This window comes from Medicago truncatula, chromosome 5 (genome assembly GCF_003473485.1).
Source record: "Medicago truncatula cultivar Jemalong A17 chromosome 5, MtrunA17r5.0-ANR, whole genome shotgun sequence".
Classification (NCBI taxonomy): Eukaryota; Viridiplantae; Streptophyta; class Magnoliopsida; order Fabales; family Fabaceae; genus Medicago; species Medicago truncatula.
Genome location: NC_053046.1, coordinates 11,633,129 through 11,648,899, shown reverse-complemented (window position 1 = coordinate 11,648,899; position 15,771 = coordinate 11,633,129). Strand labels below are relative to the sequence as shown.

Here is a 15,771-nt window from a genome sequence, read left to right as displayed (position 1 = left end):
TAGACATCAAGTACAAGGTACACAATGCAAAATTTAAAAAATTATAAAATTTGAAATTTTTAGTTTTTTAGATGTCATTTGAAATTCTTAGCTTTTAGGTGTAATTTAAATTGTCTAAATTTAACTTGAACAAAATACTTCAGAAATTCCACAATTTTGAAAATTCTTCAAATTATCATCCAAATAATAAAATTCACCTCAAATTATTTGAATTCCTTCAAAACATTATATTACCTTAAAATATTCATCATTCAAACACACTCTAAAGTTAATAATTCACTTTAGGATGCGTGGACAATATCAATCGTTAATTAACATATTAAATGTATATATTGTAAATACATCGTAACAGGTTACGAGTTTGTTGCATAACAACCGTTAATTTTCTCACTTTACACTTAATCTCTATCCATATATATATATTATGGGTCATGCTAACATGCCTAAAAACATTGTTTAAGGAATACACAAATAGAAAAATTGTATTGGAAATAAAGTCAAAGTAGTTTTAAAGTACTCCCCTCCATCCTAAAATATAAACAAAAATTGATTAATAAAAAGTTAATATATTTGATTCAAAATTTATATAATACGTCAACTTATGTTTTTCTTTTAAGAAGAATACATCAACTTATCAACTTATGTTACTTATTTTTGCTTATGTTTTTCTCTTTAACCCAATAATATATTTAGCCTTCTGAAGCTTTAAGTAAGAAGGTTGGATCACTTCTTTTTGGAAGATTCACATGACAATAGTAACGATGAGTTGATGATCCTTAAAAAAAAAAAAAAGTAATGATGAGTTGAAACAATTTTAAGAAACCGACAATTATACCTCTAAAAACACTTGTTCAGAAAAAATATCATGCGAGAGTCACGTGAATTTTCCACCCCACATCATTATGAAAGTGGCACTTCACCGACTAAATGGCGAAACCGTAAATCCCAACTGAATAAAGGGGCAAAGAATACAAAATTCAAGTTCATTTCACTTTTTGTCTCAAAAAATCTAAAACCAAATCCCGCGTTCCAAATAAGCAGAAAAGTGCGTTTCACTATCACACTCTGAAGTGATTCTCTCAACAGATTCGGTGTTTTCGCACATTTTCTTCGGATCTTAATTCTCACCATGAATCGCAACCACGATCCCAATCCTTTCGAAGAAGAAGAAGTCAATCCATTTTCGGTAATCTCTCTCTCTCCCTCTCTCTCTCTCTCCCTCTCTATTTCCATTTCTATTTTTAGTTTTTTCTCGCTCAGATCCAGCATTCTCTACATTTGTGGCGTACATTATGATAATCTATAAAATTGATCTGATTATCTGATTCGTTATTTGATTTCGGATCTGTTGTTAATTCGCGTAATTATGACTTCGTTTTGATTTTTTGTTCGTTTGGTTTTGAATTGAGGATAAAGTTAGTTGAGAAAGAGTGTGTGTTGATTTGAATTTGAGCGGAGGACTTGGATCTGGAGAAATTAGGTTATGTTGTTTTCTGTGTTCAGCAGCGGTGTTTTTGTGTATTAATTTTGTAAAAATGATTTTAGTTAAATGTAAGATGAATGTTAACTGATTTATGTTTGAATACATTCACCAAATAATGCATTTGAGTGTAAAAATCAAAATCATGTTTGGAGTTAAAAGTTACAAGTTCTAATTTCAAGTTAGAATCAATTACGGGGAAGAAATCAATTCCAACTGAAATCGTCAAAACATGTCAAAATCAATTTTATGTGTCCTGAATCACTTCTAGACCTCCCTACTGTGAAATCAAACACTAGCTAAGTAAATTGGGTTTTCTGTTTTGTTTTAATTCGTGGTTTTGCTTTTGTTTTGTGACGATTAACACAATAACGAGAGTTATGCTGTACAATGTATATGAATAAATATAAGTATAAATGTAAAAGGAATCCATTTGAGGGAATCTATTTTGACATTCATGGGCATAGAGAGGTCTGCAAACACTATCTTCATAAATTATAACTGGGAATATGAAGTTTAGGAACTAATATTTTTAGACTGTTCACTTAACTGTGTACACATCTGAGCAGATGAAGTTTTCGTGGTTTGTTTATCTGTAATTATCTACGACCAAACACAGTGTAGAGGTATTGGGTATGCTGAGGGCACATGATGTTTTGTTGACTATTATAATTTGTAGACCTCTGCTGTGTGTTAAACATATAAACATATCTTCCGTGAAATCCCTGGGCTAATGTATATATGATCTAATATTTATCTATGCAAAGTATGCCATTGCCTTATAGATGCAGTATTCAAATTCCATGCATAGTCTTGCATTTTATCATGAAAACTTATTGCACATAAGTGTGATTGTTTGATATGGTTGGTAGTTGTGTTTCATTGAGTTTTCAGAGGGCTGTTTGTGTAAGTTTGATGCCATTTCAACGTCATAAAATAGTATAGCGATCATTATTTTCAATTTTATATCAAAAGTACAAATGGGTAGTTTTTGGAAACCTCGGCATTTGATGTTTTTTATTTTTTGTTTCATTGAAGTTATTACATTTGTTTTCATTCTATTTATTGTGAACATTTTACAGAATGGTACTGGATCAAAATCACGTGTTCCCTCAGTGGCTTCTGAACCACTAGGCTTTGGTCAAAGACATGATGCTACTGTTGATATTCCTTTGGAGACTTCAAATGTAATCTCATTTCTTATGAACGGATTTTCATAAAAAGTTAAGATTTTTTTTGGTAGGGGGCTGAATTTAATCTTTATGATGTTTATTTAGGGGGACTCCAAGAAAAAAAGTCAAGAGCTAGCAGTGTGGGAAGCTGATTTGAAAAGGAGAGAGAAGGTTGGTTTTGAATTTTTTAGCTGCTGGTTTTGGTTCTTTACCATTCATTTACAGTATTTTAATTGTCAGCATCAACAGTGATGTACGGTGTACTTGTATTCTCTTAAATGCCTGCATAGACAAGTTTTTGCTTCTGCCACTATTAGTCAACTGGTATCCTTTGCTTTTGAGGATTTTGACTCTTTGAAATGCATATGTAGGATATAAAAAGAAGGGAAGATTCTGTTGCTAAAGGTGAATGACGAGATCCTACCATACCAGATTTTCAACCGTCTTTTCATTGCATCTTTATATATACACATTAAGTCAAACTTATTTTTTCTTGTTTTCAAAATATGCTTACCAGCTGGTGTGCCTGTTGATGATAAGAATTGGCCTCCATTTTTCCCAATCATTCACCATGATATTGCCAATGAGATTCCAGTTCATGCTCAGAGATTGCAATATTCAGCCTTTGCTAGTTGGTTGGGTATGGTCACTTAATTATGTTATCCATGTATTAATTTATTAATTATTTTGGTCTGTGAATGTTTTCGAGAAATGTAACTTCTTACCAGCATTTTCTTGGTTAAGTAGCAACTCCATATTGTTAAACCAAAGCAAAGGGCATGCGTGTTTTTTTTTTTTTTTTTTCCGTGATTATAGCTATAGGAATCTTGGCAAGACTCCTATAGCTTTATATCATATTATATCATTTTAATGGTGGGTGAAATGGAATAAAATGAGATGTTTTCTTGGCAAGACTCGTTCCATCGGACATTTATATCATATTATATGCATGCATGCCCTCAAACACAAACATCTACTCTAGAAATCTTGGTTTTCTTTTACTTTTATGTTTTCTGTTCTATTATAGAATCCTGTCTAATTATCTTTTCTTCCTATTTTGATATCATTTGCAGGAATCGTTCTCTGCTTAGTTTTTAATGTAGTTGCAGTGATTGTCTGTTGGATCAGAGGCGGGGGTGAGCTTATTCTATTACTTTCATGTTATTGCCAATTCTCTAGTTTCATGTTGTGGCTTTGGACCTCACTGTGAAGTTTGCAATGTGCAGGTGTTAAAATATTTTTCCTTGCAGTGATTTATGCGCTGCTTGGGATTCCCCTTTCATATGTGCTTTGGTACAGGCCCCTCTATCGTGCTATGAGGTAAATTGCATTTTTCTCTTGTATATTCACTAGCACTTCAACACTGTTTAAACTGTAAACACATAGGGCTAGGTCGACTTAGGGATCCCTTTTAGTTACAGGCAAATGATACATTATGAAATGTTCCTCCTAGCCTGATTGTGCATTATGGTGGTTGTTGCTTATGATTGTTTCTGTTATGCAGGACTGATAGTGCACTGAAGTTCAGTTGGTTTTTCATGTTCTACTTGGTATGTTAATCCATTACAAGATATTAGCATGTTACTTAGTGACCAACTTACTAATTCTTTTGTTAATTGCTTTGACTTGATGCAGCTTCATATAGCATTTTGCATCTTTGCTGCAATTGCACCTCCAGTTGTTTTTCATGGAAAGTCATTAACGTAAGTTCTACAAGCTGTATTGCAGGGTTTACTTATCCGAGTGTAAAATTGTTGATCTCTTTATCTGCTTGGTATTGAATGTAATTTTTGAAGTATACATCAAAAGATAAATCATCCCAATTTTTTTTTAATACATTTAAATACTAAATAAAAAAACAATTATTAATTAATTCTATGTCATTTAAAATGTCACACGTGAACTTCCATTAGTCAAACACGAGTTTACTTAATTAATAGTAGGGACTAAAACTGTTGATAGGAAATTTTGCAGGGACTAAAAGTTGAAGATTTTTGTAGGGACAAATTTTTTTTTTTTTTTAAATTTTATAGGGACCAAAAACATATTTAACCCATAAGAAAAAGATTGATCATCGTAGCTGCAGATCTATGAAGCACAGACTCAGACATGACACCAGACACAGCACAAACACGTCGATACCGATAATAATTTGAGAAAATGACATAATTCAATGTAATCATGCGTCGGTGTTGGACACGATATGTATCTGACACTGGACACGCCTAATCCGAGGAGTATTTGTGCTTCATAGGTGCAGACGAATGCCTCTTACATGTTTTAGCATAAGTCAGCAATGAAACAATATAGTGGGGTATATGTTCATTCTTGATGTTGTTTTGTCATTCGTTTGAGTTCAGGTGGGAAGAAATTGATGTGACTCTAAAATTGATTAAGTTCCCCTTTCAAAACATTTTGGTCTTTCTCATATTGTAGTTGGATGCCATTTTGCGCTGTTATCTCATTGCCACCCTTTTTTTAAGTCATGCTCGTATATTAGCAACTTACCAAGTATTATATTCATTTTCTGTTTCATTGGAATTAATAAATTTAAAATTGCAGGGGCATCCTTGCAGCGATTGATGTGTTCTCAGACCATGTATTGGTTGGGGTAAGTTGTACTCGTCCATATTAGCATTTATTTTGTTGGTGGAATATATTGCATTGGATATTTAGAAGCAGTTCTGTTTAATATTGTGATCAGACATATAAGATTCATTTAGTGATGAAATATTTGCATGCCAAGTTGTAATATTACCCATTTATATATCTGCAGTAATTTAAACCTAAAGGTCTGTTTGATTGTGTTTTGGTTTTTGAAAAACTGTTTTTTTACAAGCATTATGTTTTTTTTTCTTTTCAAAGCAGCATATTAAGCAACAGTTTTACAGAACAAGCTATAATCAAACAACATTACTTACAGTAATCAAACAAGCCCCAAGTCTTGAAGGCAATTAGTGTTCTCAAGCTGATCACCTCTTTCTCCTCTCATATGGAATTATGATCTTATGTATGCATGAGTGACATTAAGTGTCAGATAGTTTAACTACATTTTTATTTCCATGTAGTTATTGGCACTTAAGTGTCTAGACACCAAATGAAATGCAACCAAATAACTGAATGTAGAACCTTTAGTTTAGACGAAGAGATGTAAATTTTGTGGGAATTGAATATGGAACTAGATTTAGTGGTGTCTAGCTACTATAAGGTACGTGTATTAGATCAAAATGACCTGGATGCCCTCGAGTGCAACCAGAGAACATGGATGCATTTTTTTCTTATCACATTTGGTAACTTGAAGTAGTTGAAAGAAAAAATGAAAACCTCCCTGCTTTTCATTTTGAATTTCTTATGTAATTTGTGCGGAAGAAAAATAAATTTCATAACCTTTTAACTGTGCTTACATGCTTTGATCCATCAATATTATTGGTATTCTTGCAGATATTCTATTTGATTGGATTTGGTCTGTTTTGCTTGGAGGCTCTTCTAAGCTTGTGGGTAATTCAGGTGAGGGACAATAGCTTTGATTTACATTCTCAATTTTTATATTGCTTCTAGGCAACAAGATAAGTTATTGTAGTTAAAAGAATTTGAATTTGTACCATTCTCTGCCTCGTTTACTATTCTTGTTTTGATATGAATTATAGCGTGCTATTATAGAACTAATAGATAGACAACATGGAGTTGCTTTAGACGAGGGCCAGAGTAAATTAGAACGGCCTTGTAAGAGTTTAAGAACTCCTTTTGAAGACTGAAGTGTGTTTAACAGGGAATGATTCACCAGTGGTTCTTCATAGATTTGAAATGGTTTCTAGCTATTGGGGGGACGGGTAGCTCACTTGGTTGAGTTTAAGGAAACTAAAAGTATTAGTTTTGTATTGGAAACTATTTTTAAACTTATAAAAAGTTGAATTCACAACTTTTCACCATTTTCCAACACAATATTTCTATTGCCAAGAATGGAAAAGATGATTGATTAAAAACTAGGATTTAAAATAAAAGGCTTTTTTTACTATTGTGTACTCTGGGAAAAACTCAAGACTATGCTTACAATTAAAACTAGGACTGTAGTACTGGGAGCTTATGTTTGGCTACTATTGTATTTAGATAAAGTAGACCACGACTTGTGTTTTTCACTTCACCAGCTACACTTGCAAGTTTCTTTCAGAAGAAATGATTGAAATATTTGCCTGATGGTTGTTTCCTTTTATTTTTGTTGCTTCTGCAGAGAATATACATGTTTTTCCGGGGGCACAAGTGAGACTATGCTCAAGATTTTGTTCTAGCGGCTTTTATAGTGTCAGTCACTATCCAGCGTGGCCTAGTATATTCTCTTTTTTCTCAATCCTCTTCTCCATTCTTTGCAATATCTTTGTGTGGTATTGTTCTGTTGTTTGTCTGTAGTGATTGTACCATAGTTTTGTCTGTACTTGACAGTATAGTGAGAATTATGTGAAACTGATTATGTTTTTAGAATCTCTAGAAAGTTGAAACACTATTTTACTTTTGATATGCATATATGTATTGGATTTCCAGTGTGGATCTAGTTTAGAGGTATTTTTTATTTTATTTTTTCTTCATTTTTTAACAACAAATCAAATAGATTCAAGTGGAAATTATGTACAAATGGTAACAACATGGGATAAAGTACAAGTAACAAAAAAACAACCAAAAAAAATCAATAAACCTCCCGCATCCAACGTGAGCAAAAATGGTCCTTAAGATACATTCTAAGGGGTTAACGAACCATTAATTATATAGTTAAGAAAAACCAATATTTTTTTTTTACCCAAGTGCCATTTCCAATAAATCTAATTGTTCGTTACCCAAGTGCCATTTTCAGATTTTTAAAAAATAAATCTATTTTGTTAAAAAAAAAATCATTTTTAACCTCAATGAAAAGCTATTCCGAGTAGCTTATTCAAAATCTATTTTTTCTAAAAACAAAGTCCCCTTGAATCCTATCCAACCCAAAAACTTTGTAATAAAAGCTTCTGAAATACTTCATAGTGCATGCTTCTGAACATAATAAAATTAAGAACAGCCAAATAACATTTCCCACCAAGTGATTTCAACAACAGAACTTGAAGAGGAGGTGTAGTGTACTCACCTAGCCAAACAACATGGAGGAGGATGAAGCAATGGGAAAATATTGCAAAGCCCCCTTCTCGTGCTTTCCTTTTGTACAAGCTACATTACATAGTTTGATTTAATTTTATTTGTATTGGTCACTATGCAATATAGATCTGCATTGCACAAAATGAGTAAATTACACAATAATGTATTAGAAAACTCCCATTGAAATTGTTTGACAAGATTATACAACACACTAACTTCACACAATCAATCCTAATCTAATGACAAACAATCAAACAAGTAATTATTTACAGTTCTTAAAACCAACTAACAATCAAGAATATGACACACATTTGAATTGTCTAGTATCAAGTGCATCATTTTACTTTTGTAAAAAATAAAGTAAAAGGGTCGTGTGTATTGTACCAAAAAAAGTGTCAAGTGCATAGGTCCTTTTTTTTTAAACCATTGTGAATAGATAAATAATTGAGAAGAATTAAAAAAATTGAAACATTAAGTATTTATCATAATGACAAGAATATTGAATATTGAATGAGTACTGTGTCGTTACCGTTTCTCTTCTTTTTCCTGTCCCTTTCAGAGGGATCTTGGACTGAAGCCCGCTCATTTAAATCAATATGATGAGCTAATGATTTTCTTTTTCTTCTTTCCATGCTTTCTATACCAAAAAAATTTAAAACCAATTTCAGAACCGTAATGAGAAGATATCATAATGACAATAAAAAACACTCATTGTAAAACATCATGTTGCAACTAAAAGCCACTTCAATGGTATCAAAGCAAGAATATTGAAGATTAGTGATTCTCACCCTGTCCTGCTGCTACCGGGGATACAGGCTTAGGATTCGCACCATTCGGATAAGGTCCTGAACCAGGTGGGAAAGCATATGCAGGAACAGCAATGTGAGTTGGAGGTGCCACAGAACGAACATTGCGCTTGGGGCCTGGCTTTTGATAGCGTGGTGATGCCACAGGACGAACATTCTCAACATGGTTCTTAGGTTTTGGAGTTTGAGCATCAGAAAGAGCTGGCCAAGACTTGGTTCCCACAACCAACACAGAAACATCATCACTTTTCTCATCTGCCCAATGTACCTCTTTCTTTTTGCCAAAACTGGGGGCACGACTTCCTTCTGGTACTACTCTCTTCAATGATGACTTAGGAGCAATTGACTCAGCACATGAGCACATGTTTTCACCGGTAACAAAATTAGTTGCTAGACATAAAATAGGTCTAAAGTGACAATAACTTGCACTTATTTGCAGAATAGTTGTGATGTGAATAAATGGTTTATACCACCTTCAAGAACTTTTTGGTTCAATAGACAAATTTAACTTGCACTTGAAGGATACTCTTCTCAATCTTTTATCTCTTACAAAAAGATTAAGAACACGTGCACGATCATAATGTATAACTATTAACCTGGGAAAAAGGTTCAAGTTGACACCAAAATTTGATTCTAAGTAAATATATATGTCTTAGCATCTACAATTATTTCTAAGAATAAATAAAAATGTGTGGTCAATGGGAAGCTGGTAGCTAACAACGCTAACGAAAAGTTCCATGTCAACCTAATAAATACTAATGATGAAAGTCCAAAAAGTTGTATTTTTTGTGGTCATATTGAGGAAATGGTGATTCATCTTTTTCTTCATTGTGAAGTGATCTCAAAGGTATGGCTAAAAGTCATAAAGTGGTTGCAATTCAACTTCATCAAATTTTTGTGTCCACCTTGATTGTTGGACAAATTAAGTGAAGGCAAAGAAGCTTAGACATGGTGCTTGGATTATTTGGCACGCGGCGATATGGGTCATTTGGAAGGCGAGAAATGATAGGTTTTTCAACATTAAAGTCTTGGAGGTAGAGGAGATGATAGATAAAACAATGGTGGTTTCTTGGTATTGGAGTTTGAGTAGATTAAAAATTGCCTCGTGTTTGTTCTACGAGTGGTGTTTGAGCGCAAGAGATTGTTTCGCGAGATAAGCTTGCTGCCATGCTAGACTGCTGAAGTGAGTGGTTTCCTGGTTTTCCTTAGTCTAGGGAGGAATGAATTAAGGGGAGGTTCGGGTTCCTGTTTGTCTACTTTTGTTTTTAGGAGTTGTATTGTGTGGTGGACCATGTGTGTATGTTTTCCTTTGTTTTTGGTCCTTTGGAGGCCTTTGCTTTTGTGCTTTTTTTTCCTCGTCCCTTGCTGTGTTCTTTGGGGGATGGTTTGTAATGTCCCGTCTAGCTCTTCTTGAGCAGATTTGGGCATGGGTTGATTGAGTATCAACGGTGTACCAGATGTACAAATGGGAATCAAGTGTCAGCGGTGTTGTAGCATAGGTAGTATTAATGCAGAGTGTTTGACAACATCGAAGCTAGAGGGGCAGTTCAAGTGTTATTGCAGGGTTTGCAGAGTTTTATGTCAGCATGTGTGTAGAGTTACACGTTGTATGATTCGGAGCTTAACATCCTTTAGAGTTGTAGGCAATTGGTGTTTTGTTTTTATTGTATAATTGTGCTCGTGTATACTGAAGAATTGGTCTGCCATTATCTATTGGGATAGGTGCTGTTTCTGCAGTATTACATGATAAGGTTTTTGGGTCAAATTACTGGGATCATTGAAGTTTTTGCAGTCATTTTATGTAGCTGTCAGTTTAGATGAAAAACTTTTGTTCTCAATTGTATTACATATCAATATCAATAAGCAAATAGTTGAAATCAAATTAACTTCAAAACTTATACCTGCAATCATCTTTCACTGCCAACTATCTTTTATTCAAAAAAGTCTTCTGATGGGAGAAAGCTAATTGAAGAACAAAAACCATACCACATTGAAGGTACAACCTATTACCAGAATACTTCCTTCATCAATATATGCTCAAAAATGAACTCACATTTTATTGTTGAACTCACTATATGACCAAATCCCACATAATTTGGATCATGTACTGCCATATTTATAAATTTTCTCATAATATTATATTATATAACTTGTATAAAATTTCAAATTTATACTGATAGTAATATACATTATGGCTACTCAGACTGAAAAAAGCTTCTGACATAACGACTTTGGTAGTTGAAAAATTCAAATGAAATGCAAAAACACACTAAAAAGATAGAAATCAGTAGGTAACTAAGAGAAGCGTTATACACCAAAACAAGCAGTTCAACAAAGAAAGACACCTATCTAAAGATCAAACAAAATCAGCCACAGATATCCAAGACGTACTCGTCCTATACTCTAAACCCAATCAAACTGGCCTCATGCAAACAGCTCCCCTAATTCAAAGCTCTTTTGCCAACCAGTTGCACATCTTTTCAAGTTTCTTCATAACAGGAGGTGTAGTACCGATTGGATAAAGTAACACCAGATGATATGTTTGTGTTATTTGTTGCAAATTCCTTGTTTGTTGATTAGCAGGAAGAGTGAATAATGAGTCATTACTGTTTCTCTTCTTCTGGTCCCTTTCAGAGGGATCTTGGACCGAAGCCTGCTCATTTAAATCATTATGACGAGCTAATGATTTTCTTTTTCTTCTTTCCATGTTTTCTATAACAAAAAAAACAACTATAAAAATTTGAAACCAATTTCATTAAATTTGAATTAAAGAGATGCATAATATTTTTTGAATGGTAAAAATATATGAGATCAACTAGCCAATTATGTAAGTTAACAAAATTACTACTCAAACCAAGTTAGTCCCCAGCCTCACCCGATTTACTCAAAAAACGAGGCCTTAATCAAATCAACCATGCTTTAATCAGATCAAGTAGCCAATTATATGAGTTAACAAAATTAAAATTACTTGGCCAAGCCTTAATCAGATCAACTAGCCAATTATGTAAGTTAACAAAATTACTTGGCCAATTACTCAAACCAATTACAGAACCATAATGAGAAGATATCATAATGACAGTAAAAAACACTCATCGAAAAACATCATGTTGCAACTAAAAGCCACTTCAATGGTATCAAAGTAAGAATATTGAAGATTTGTGATATTAATCATATAAAGGACAAGATCAATAAAACAATACCCAAAAAAGCACCACAGGGTTAAAGCTAGAATCTTGAAACTTAATGAAGAAAACGATACTAAAATCTTCAACAACAGTAACAGTAACAAAAAAGTCACTATATAAACTCAATGAAGTTCATTCAAAGGTGAAAGAACAGCAAAAATGTTAAGCTAAATGAACAAGCGGTTACTTGCATGAACATGTGCATATATGGAAGATTTTTAATTAGAAATTTTACCCGGGAAGCTTGGAAAATGTTTGGCATCAATGGCACGAGCAGGTGGAGTAAAACCTTGTCCTGCTGCCACCGGGGATACAGGCTTAGGATTCTCAGCATTCGGATAAGGTCCTGAACCAGGTGGGAAAGCATATGCAGGAACAGCAATATGAGGTGGAGGTGCCACAGGGCGAACATTGCGCTTGGGGCCTGGCTTTTGATAGCTTGGTGATGGCATCTTATTCATTGGAGAGAAGTTTCCAGAGCTGTTAGCCTTCTGTTTAATATACACAGAAAATCAGGCAAACACGAAAAACTAGTCAACCCAGAGTTACAAATATTGTAGAATACAATTTTATTTCCATCGAAGGAAAGAAAAAAAAAAAATATGACCTAAATAAATTTGTCAACTCTCCAATAGTTTTTACTCATCGACTCGTTGTTTAATACTGACACGTCATATTTTAATTGTTACTCAATTATACCACTCTTTTGCAAAATCATGAAAAAATGTTTATCTTAACAAAAAAAAAAACTCCATCAAAATCACATTACACTAACATGATCTTTTGCATTTCATTCTCAAACAACAATGCTATCAATTACTATAGAGAACAAACGAACCTGAACAGAAGGAGCTCTAGGAGCAATGTGACCAACACTAGGCACAGAAACAGCTACATTCTCACCCTTAGCAGAAACATTATCAACAAGATTCTTAGCTTTTGGAGTTTGAACATCAGAAAGAGCTGGCCAAGACTTGGTACCGACAACCAACACAGGAACATCAACACTTTTCCCGTCTTCTGCCCAATGTACCCTTTTTCTATTTATTCTCTTTGGGGCATGACTTTCTCCTGGTACTGACTCAGCTTGAATTAAGTTATTTTCGTCAGTGTTTAAAAACAATTTCATGAAAGCACGATCCAACTCAGTTATATCGGTGTTGGATTTCTCCTGTTGGTGTTGTTCCATACTATGCTCAGAGGGATCTTGAACTGAAACCCGTTCATTTAAATTAATCTTACGGGTAATACGTATGATCTTTTTTCTTCGTTCCGTGCTTTCTATATCAAAAAACCATAATATAAATTTAAAACCAAAATTTGAATTATATCGATCGACATGCATAATATTTTTTGAATGGTTAAAACACTCATCGTAAAACATCATGTTGCAACAAAAAGCCACGTCAATGGTATCAAAGCAAGAATATTGAAGATTAGCGATTCTCACCTTGTGCTGCTGCCACCAGGGATACAGGCTTAGGATTCAGACCATTCGGATAAGGTCCTGAACCAGGTGGGAAAGCATATGCTGGAACAGCAACATTCTGAACATGATTATTAGGTTTTGGAGTTTGAGCATCGGAAAGAGCTGGCCAAGACTTGGTTCCAACAACCAACACAGGAACATCGACACTTTTCTGATCTGCCCAGTGAACCCTTTTCTTCATCTTGCCAATACTTGGGGCACGGTGTCTCTTCAATATTGACTTAGGAGCATCAATTTCCCTCTTGTCCTCACTAATCTCAGTATCAGCAATCACCATAATTGCTTTTTTTCAAATAGCAAAAAGATTGAAACTTTACTATCTTCTTGGTATCAATTAATGATGCTGAAAACAAAAATCAAGAGTTGAATCGGTAGAAAAAACCAAAAGGGTATTAAAATATTGACTTAAAAAATGAAAATATAAGAAAAAGGTTGAACCTTTACTTGCCAAATGATGTTGAAAACAAGAATAAGAGATGAATCAGTGTATCAGAAAATAACAAAAAATATCAATTAAACAAGAAAATTTGACAAGATTATATTATAGTGTATCAGAAATCAACAAAAAAGTAACTACATAAACTCAATGAAGTTGATTCTAACAAAGGTGAAAGAACAACAAAAATGTTAAAATTAAGAGAAGAAATTTATTTACCCCAGTTATCACTTCCAACTTCCAAGCGGCAAAACCCTAACTTTCAAGTGAAGAAATCCTAAACCGAGAAGAGTCAGGTGTTGTGAGATAAAGAGAGAGAGAACAACAAACCAATTGATTTTGTGAAAATATAAAAAGCGAGGGAAACCAATTGAGTTGATTTTGTGAGAGAGATATAAAGTGATATATAAACCTTCCCTCTTATATATGAACCCCAAAAATTATAGGACTGCTAAAAGAAATTATTAGATAGAAATGGATCAAAGAATGTGGGGATATGACTTATTAATAGATGAAATTATTTTATCTTTCAAAAAAAAAAAATAGACGAAATTATTTTATAAATTTTATCCCAAAAAGCAATGGATTTACAAAACTCTAAGGTGATTGAAAATTGTCGGGTCTCTAAGCTTTTGTTTGGTTAAAATAGTAGATAGCTGATAAGTTAGCTCTTATGTTTGATGGACAATGACCGATAATTGATGACCAAATACTGATAATGATAGTTGATAAGTTAATTGAAAAATAGTTTGATAAGATTAAAGATTCAAGTATCTGATAAACTTAGAATGACATAAAAGAGTATTCATAAAACCATAACAAATTTTATATCAATCAATATTAAGTATTTAGAATTTATTATTATTATTATTATTGTTGTTGTATGTTTTATTAACAATAATAGATAATTCCTTTAAAAAAATGTGAATGGATAGTTACATCAAATAATATCCATTTCCCATGCTTAAAGGTCGTCCTAAGAGAAGTGATTTCAACTTCATCATTGAGAAAATTCAAACTAGGTTGGCTTCTTGGAAAAACCGACTCCTCAATAATACAGGTAGACTGGCTCTAGATACTTATGTTTTATCATCCATTCCTTCATACTACATGCAAATCAATTGGCTTCCTCAAAACATTTTCGATAGTATTGACCAAACAACAAGGAATTTTATTTGGCGAGGCTCTAGTAACAAGGGTATTCATTTGGTAAATTGGAAGAAAGTTACTACTCCTAAACGTCTTGGTGGCTTGGGTATCAGAACGGCAATGAATGCTAATACTTGTCTTCTTAGGAAGTTAGTTTGGGACATGGTCTAGTAAAAAAATAAGTTATGGGTGAATCTCCTCTCTACTAAATACACAGCGGGGCCACACATCCTCCATGCCAACGCCACCAGCAGCAACTCTCCTTCTTGGGCATCCATTGTTCGTGCCAAAGATGTCCTAACAACTGGTTACTCTTGGCGCGCCGGATCGGGCTCCTCCTCCTTTTGCTTCAGCAATTGGTGTTCTCATGGGTAACTTGGTTCTTTGGTCCCTATTATTGACATTCACGACACTTACCTCACAGTTAAAGATGTGTTAACTGTCACTGGACAACACACTGAAGCTCGCTACACCACTCTCCCGCAAGCAGTCGCGGACACCGTTAATAGTTATCACACAAATTTCAATAACACAGTTGATGATACTTTTATTTGGAGTCACAACATAAATGGTGTTTACTCCACCAAAAGTGGCTACTCCTGGCTTCTCTCCCTTATGGAACCAGCAAATGCTATTACTCCGCATCTTTCTTTGTCTTGGATTTGGAATTTGCAGGTACCGGAGAAATACAAATTCTTTATTTGGCTAGCTTGTCATGACGCGGTTCCGACTCTATCTTTGCTCCATCATAGACACATCGCCGCTTCAGCAACTTGTGGAAGATGCAGTGAGGAGGAGGAAACTTTCATGCATTGCGTTCATGATTGTATAATCTCTCGTGTCATTTGGCAGAAATTTGGTTTCACTAACCAAGACTTTTTTTTCTTCAAATTGCACTCATTGATTGGATAAAAAATGGCACCAATGGCCCCCACA

The 15,771-nt window shown here is 34.0% G+C and overlaps 3 protein-coding genes across 3 annotated transcripts; 1 reads left to right on the top strand and 2 right to left on the bottom strand.

Annotated features, from left to right (window-relative positions):
- Window positions 1-989: 989 nt before the first annotated feature.
- LOC11416952 (secretory carrier-associated membrane protein 4) lies at window positions 990-7,203 on the top strand. The gene is made up of 12 exons (XM_003612637.4): window positions 990-1,186; window positions 2,563-2,667; window positions 2,758-2,823; window positions 3,024-3,057; window positions 3,170-3,292; window positions 3,726-3,788; window positions 3,879-3,972; window positions 4,157-4,202; window positions 4,288-4,355; window positions 5,215-5,263; window positions 6,094-6,159; window positions 6,881-7,203. The coding sequence occupies exons 1-12, from the start codon at window positions 1,130-1,132 to the stop codon at window positions 6,911-6,913; spliced, it is 804 nt and encodes a 267-aa protein (XP_003612685.1). The 5' UTR covers window positions 990-1,129; the 3' UTR covers window positions 6,914-7,203.
- Window positions 7,204-8,252: 1,049 nt separating this feature from the next.
- LOC11416951 (uncharacterized) lies at window positions 8,253-9,259 on the bottom strand. Its single transcript, XM_024784730.2, has 2 exons — window positions 8,559-9,259; window positions 8,253-8,407 (listed from the first exon to the last, which is right to left on the bottom strand). The coding sequence occupies exons 1-2, from the start codon at window positions 8,938-8,940 to the stop codon at window positions 8,253-8,255; spliced, it is 537 nt and encodes a 178-aa protein (XP_024640498.1). The 5' UTR covers window positions 8,941-9,259.
- A 1,516-nt stretch (window positions 9,260-10,775) lies between these two features.
- Window positions 10,776-14,063, bottom strand: LOC11416950 (uncharacterized). Its single transcript, XM_024784000.2, has 5 exons — window positions 13,906-14,063; window positions 13,212-13,593; window positions 12,600-13,042; window positions 11,997-12,252; window positions 10,776-11,288 (listed from the first exon to the last, which is right to left on the bottom strand). The coding sequence occupies exons 2-5, from the start codon at window positions 13,525-13,527 to the stop codon at window positions 11,023-11,025; spliced, it is 1,281 nt and encodes a 426-aa protein (XP_024639768.1). The 5' UTR covers window positions 13,528-13,593; window positions 13,906-14,063; the 3' UTR covers window positions 10,776-11,022.
- Window positions 14,064-15,771: the final 1,708 nt, after the last annotated feature.